Consider the following 6,000-nt stretch of genomic DNA (forward strand, 5'->3'; position numbering starts at 1 on the left):
GGGGCAAAATTGTAATTTTCAAAAAGTTAGAGTCGAGGGCTATTTTAATAAATTTGAATATTAAATAAGTTAAATTTGCTATTATAGATCAAGAAGAACGAAATTCGGGAGTAGATCGGGGAAAAGAAAAAGTAAAGGACTAAATTGTAAAGTTTAGTCACATTTTGTATCAAGGTAAGTTTACAGTAAATAAATGCAATATTCTTTTATTTTACATTATTATTGTCAATTTCCAGCATTTATATATTTATGTTATGAAAATATTTAAAGTCGAATTTAAGGTGAAGTGACAGAGGAAAAGTGTTAGAAAGCCCCGGTTGAACCCTAGGAATGTTAGGATATTAGGGTTGACAGGACAGAACAGAAATGAGCCATGTAAGTCCATATTAGAAATATGGCTTTGGAGACAGGATTGAGCCATGTAAGTCCATATTATATATGGCATTGGAGACAGGAATAATTCATGTAAGTCCATGTCAAAGACATGGCATTGGCAGGGTATTGATAGACAAGAATGACCCTAGTATCCTTAGTATTCCGAGTGGTTCAACGGGTCAGAATACGAGTTAAATTACAGTGAATTAACAGCAAAGGAAAAGTAGATTATAATTATGAAAACGGAAAGGTCAGGTAAGAAAGAAGGTAAGGGAATAAAGAAGAAGATAGAAATTGAGAAGTAAAGAAATTTATGATGTTAGATGATATTATGCATAATTATCCATTATGTTGAATGTTGTGATTTATTTGCTTGTAAGCTTACTAAGCCTAGTGCTTAATCTCTTTATTTTCTTCTTCTTATAGTACTTATCTAGCCACTCGGGGATCGAAGGAAACGTCGGAGGCCGATCACACTATCAAAGAAATAACTCGGTATAATTAGACGTTTTGTTTTGTGTATGGCATGTATAGAAACTTAGCTACTTTTGGTATAATATGAACAATGAGTGATGTGTAAGTAGTTAATGATGTATGGTTATTAAAATGATTAAGGATGAAGGTGTTTGTTGTTATGAAAGATTAGGTGATAAATTATGCATGGAAATCATAAAAGGATAAAATTTTGCAAAGAAACAGAATTCAGGCAGCACAGTGACCTGAATTTGAAAAATCACCCAAGATAGTATAAAATGAATTAGAGGGTGAATGATATATGGAATTAAAGCTTGTTGAGTCTATTTTCATGGAAAAATAACGGTGTAGGAAAAAGAAATTTATATTTTAAGATATGTGAATTTTAGTAAGATAGGGTCAGAACTGTTTTTGGAGTCTCCTAATCTGAGTTTAGAAAATAATTACAAATTGTACAAAAATGGTTATGAGTTGAAATTTACATGCTTAGATTCCTTAATGAGTCTATTTTCTATAGAAACAAGTAAGAACTTCATATGAAAATCCTATAGCGAGAAAACTTATTTTTAGTGACTAGAGGTCAGGGCAGTCTGGTGGTGACACAGGGGAGACTTTAACTAATAAACTGTACTAATTTGCTGAATAAAAAATTCTAAAAATTTTATGGTGAGTAGATATATGAGTCTAGTTTCAGGGAAAATTTACGGGATTAAATTTTGAGTTCTTTAGCTCAAGTTATAATTAATTTAGTAACTGCTGCGCGATTAGACAGATTTGCTGCGAATAATGAAATAAATTTTCAAACCTAGTTTTTATGCTCCGAACTGGTAAGATAAGCCAAGTAATGCCTCATGCTCGACTCCAGAAACGGTCTCGGGTAAGGGGTGTTACAACAAGGACCAAAGGAGATTTATACCGATATGTTATTCAAAATTATTCGAGTTATTTGAATTATAAAATTCAACTCAACTCGAACACAAAACTCGAAATACTTATTCAAGTTGACTCGAATAATTTGATTCGATAACTTGAATTTTGAATTTTTCAAACCGAATTGAGTTTTGTTCACCCTAGTCATACGACTATCAAGTAATTTTTAAAAAAAATTCAAAATGTCACATCATAAAATTTACTAAAAGAATTTTTAAACTGGTAATAATTGGAACTGAATTTTTAAATCTGAAAAATAGACGATCATATTCCTGAAAAATAGACGGTCATATTCTTGAAAAATTAAAATAGAAGGATTAAATTTTAAATGTAAATTTAAAGCATATTTTAACATTAATTTTTTTTTCTGTAATTTAATACAAACAAATAATAAACTGGGATGGAACCATAGTAATTATATATTATGAATGGACAATAATACCTAGTAATTTTAGAAACAGGAATACTAAAGACCAATAAAGTAATTAATATGCTTACATGGCATAGTTATATTGGATTAGAACTTAATTACCTGAAAGAAAAAATACTACTAATAGTTATAGTTGTAGTAGAAGTAGATAACTGAATATTACAGCATAAACGAAACTTGGAAAACCATTCCTAATTAGAGTTCTACAGCGGTAAAATTACCCAAATTCTCACCAAAAACAAAATCGTAAAATAAAAAAAGTAACAAAACCCCACTATTTAAGCAAGCAGCTTTGTGGAAAATAAACAAGTTTTCAAAGAAAAAAAAGATTAGAAGAGAGAAAAAACAGAAAGAGAGAAGCAGAGTTTCCATCGCTCTTCTTCTTCTTTTATTATTATTAATTTTTTTTAATCGTCGTCTCTCTTCGCTGATCGGATCATTAAATCCTTTTTTTTTGGTTATTTTTGGGAAAATCTTAAGATTTGCATTTTCGTAACATTGAATTTTAACTCTTCACTTTTTTTTTTCTCGTACGAATTTTTATTATTTTTTCAATCAATTTTGATCTCCGTTTTCTATTGTTTTTCTTGGTCGTTCAACTTGACGACTTAGGGGAAAAAAGGGAAAGGAAAAAAAATACAATTTTGTTTAATTAGGGTTTGATATGGCTGCAAATATTAACACGGCTAATTTCAATACCTCCGCGGCGGTGACCGCTGTTAATCACTCTCCCAGTAGCCCTAACCAATCACATCCTGTCACGAATCCGGTTTCTTCGCAACGGAATCAAGTTGTTCGTGGAGAATTGGAGCCGATCGCGGCGGTTCCTTTATCGTCTTCGTCGTATTCTTCATCATCACCACCAACGGCTATGATTGAGCCAACTGTTACCACGATGGGCGAAGAGGAAGGGGCGGAGCATGGGAATGTTGGTCCCAATGGCAATGCTGCTAAGAGACCGGCTTGGAACAAACCTTCTAACCTGACGTCTGAGTCTGAGTCTGAGTCCGTTATGGGGGCTCGCGCGTGGCCCCCCTTGCCTCAGTCCGCTAGGGCTCCTTCCAAATCACCTTCAGATTCGTCCAGAGCTTCGTCGGATGGATCAGATTCTCCTTTTGTCCCCGGTTCTCAGGTTTGTTTTTCCAAATACCTAGGCCTTCTTTGTTAATTCTATTTTACTTCGTACCGTTTCAAGTATTTTGATACCTTCTGTTAAATAGATGAAATTAACTGATTTAACTGAACTGAGTTAAAAAATGAAATTGCATTTACAATTTGTATTATCTGTTTGATAAGCAAGAGATTGAGGTTAAATGCAAAGAATCTAAATTGGCCAAAGCAGAGAATGTTGCGAGTCTTGAATTCTTAATCCAGCTTTAGGGTTTACTTGAGTTATATTTTATTTGAAGATATCTGAATAATATATGTTATGCATGAATACAGGGAGTGTTTAGAGATTAGCTTATGCAATGTTATATATGGCCCATTTTATTTATTTATTTATTTATTTTGGATTTTGTGGCTGCTTAGACTTAATGTTTTGCTATGTTGCCAAAATTGTAGGGGAGCAGACCTGCATCATCATCCTCTTCTTCACAGAAACAAGTCAGGAACAATGCAAACTTCAGTTCAAATTCCAGTGCAAACCATACAATGCCTGCACGCCAGAGGTCAATGAAGCAAAATAGTAATATCTCTGCATCCAATGGTGGCCTTTCACAGCCACCACCTCAAGGTCCAATGGTTGAAGCACCTCTGAATAGCCCTTCTAGGGACCATATACAGCGAACTGGATTTCTGCCTTGTGGTGGTCCTGATCAGCAGCATCCACGGAATTCATTTAGACATCGTAACAATGGTCCGCATCCACGAGGAAATGGTTCTCACCATCTGAATCAAAGAGGAAGGCGTAATCAAGACCATGGAAATCAAGATTGGAATGGTCGAAATTTTATTAGTAGGGATGGTCATATGATGCCAAGAGTTGCTCCCAGGTTTATGAGGCATCCACCACCACCTTTGCCAGCTAATACTGGACCACTTTTTGCTCCCCCATATGTTCGCCCTTTTGGCACCCCTTTTGGCTTTCCGGGTAAGCTGTACTTTTGCTTTAGTTATTTTCTTTTCTTTTCCTTTTTTTGGTTGAAGAAGAGTGGTAATCTGAGTTTGCGCTAATATCTTGGCCTCCTTTCAGAAATTTCATCTCAGTTTTATTTAGTCCCAGCCCCTTATCCAGAGTCACTTAGAGGTGTCCCTTTTATTCAACCAATGCCGCCAATGTTTCCCCCTCCTCAAGAGCCTCAAGACCATCAGTTGCATGCTAGGATAGTGAATCAGATAGATTATTATTTCAGGTAACGCTCTGTTTATGTGTTAACTTGGGTGACTTCTTTAATTTAATGGCCATTTGTTGGTATAATATGTTACCAATCATCTAATTTTCTGTTCTCTGCAGTAATGAAAATCTAATTAAGGATACATACTTGCGGCAGAACATGGATGACCAGGGCTGGGTTCCTATTAAATTGATTGCTGGCTTTAGAAAGGTGAGTGTTCAGACTTCAGAGATTTTGAAGTTGATTTCATTTGTGTGATTGTGATAGTTCCTGTTAGAGCTTTTTCATGGCGATACATTTTGGGTCTTCAGCAACATCTTAAAGTTTCATAACTTCAATCATCAATGCCTACTGGACTCATCTGCTATTCCTTAGTGGCAACTCTATGCTGTTATCATTAGAAAGTACATATATTAGTTCCCTATGAGTGTGCTTATTGCTGGCTTATCTTAAGCCTTTGTATGTTCTTAGGATTTTTCTCATGCAGCAACTTTTTGAAGCTATATGTGCAAAGGTAACATTTTTGTTTATGCCTTCTCCTTTTCAGGTTTCACTTTTGACAGCTAATATTCAGCTTATATTAGATGCTCTGCAAAATTCAACAGTTGTGGAAGTGCAGGTATGTTCTAGAATGAAATCCTAGGTTATGCTTTTTCATTGATTGATCAGTGTAATGAAACATATGCTGCTCTGATCCATCTTTAAGACACACACAGTGCCTTGTACTGTTCATGCTTTCTTGATGGTTCTATTATAGCTGAGCTCCAAAATAGTAGAATAATGTGGTTTCTGGTGTCTAAATCTTCTTTACATTTACATTCCAGGGCGACAAAGTAAGGAAGCGGATGGATTGGATGCGTTGGATAATGCTGCCTTCTTTTCAGTTCCCTACCAAGTCTGGTCAAGATATGCTGGTAGCCGGTGTTCAAAATATTTCATTGGATCAGGGAACTGCTAATAATCAGACTGGTTGAATGAGCCAAGGAGATGCTAGCGCTGATGGACAGTTAGGTAGATGATGATCTGAGAAAACAATGGTTACGGATGTAATTGAATACAATAAAATCATAAAAGCTTAACTAAATTTTCCAAAAAAAAAAAGAAAGGGCACAACTTTTTTTTAGCATTTAAAGGAGGAAAAAGTAACATTTTATATAGACTCTTTTAACTTTAAATATTACATATAATTTCTTACTATACAGTTCAATTATTGGTGTTTGTGTTTTGATAATTTATTTCTTTAAAGTTTCAATTTCGTCTCTCATGAAAATTGGTTTCTTAAGTCACTTGTACGGGGTGGTGATACGGCATCTTTTAGTTTGACTTTTATTTTTTTTCCTGCTAGTTGATTTTCTAAACTTCCGTTTCTTGATTAGAAATGGGTACTCGGAGAAAGTCTCCACAACCGGAGAGTACTGATCTTTTTCTATCTTGAACTAATCTAAATAAAGGATC

The 6,000-nt window shown here is 34.8% G+C and overlaps 1 protein-coding gene across 1 annotated transcript; it reads left to right on the forward strand.

Moving 5' to 3' along the window:
- The first annotated feature begins 2,516 nt into the window (after window positions 1-2,516).
- Window positions 2,517-5,739, forward strand: LOC107912037 (la-related protein 1C). The gene is made up of 6 exons (XM_016840074.2): window positions 2,517-3,341; window positions 3,773-4,301; window positions 4,404-4,563; window positions 4,665-4,755; window positions 5,093-5,164; window positions 5,370-5,739. The coding sequence occupies exons 1-6, from the start codon at window positions 2,874-2,876 to the stop codon at window positions 5,517-5,519; spliced, it is 1,470 nt and encodes a 489-aa protein (XP_016695563.2). The 5' UTR covers window positions 2,517-2,873; the 3' UTR covers window positions 5,520-5,739.
- The last annotated feature ends 261 nt before the right edge of the window (window positions 5,740-6,000 follow it).

This window comes from Gossypium hirsutum, chromosome D11, assembly GCF_007990345.1.
Source record: "Gossypium hirsutum isolate 1008001.06 chromosome D11, Gossypium_hirsutum_v2.1, whole genome shotgun sequence".
Taxonomy (NCBI): domain Eukaryota; kingdom Viridiplantae; phylum Streptophyta; class Magnoliopsida; order Malvales; family Malvaceae; genus Gossypium; species Gossypium hirsutum.

Coding starts and splice junctions, on each gene's coding strand:
- LOC107912037 (XM_016840074.2), top strand. CDS start 2,874: ATGGCTGCAAATATTAACACGGCTAATTTCAATACCTCCGCGGCGGTG. Junction 3,342..3,772: donor CTTTTGTCCCCGGTTCTCAG/GTTTGTTTTTCC, acceptor CCAAAATTGTAG/GGGAGCAGACCTGCATCATC. Junction 4,302..4,403: donor CACCCCTTTTGGCTTTCCGG/GTAAGCTGTACT, acceptor GCCTCCTTTCAG/AAATTTCATCTCAGTTTTAT.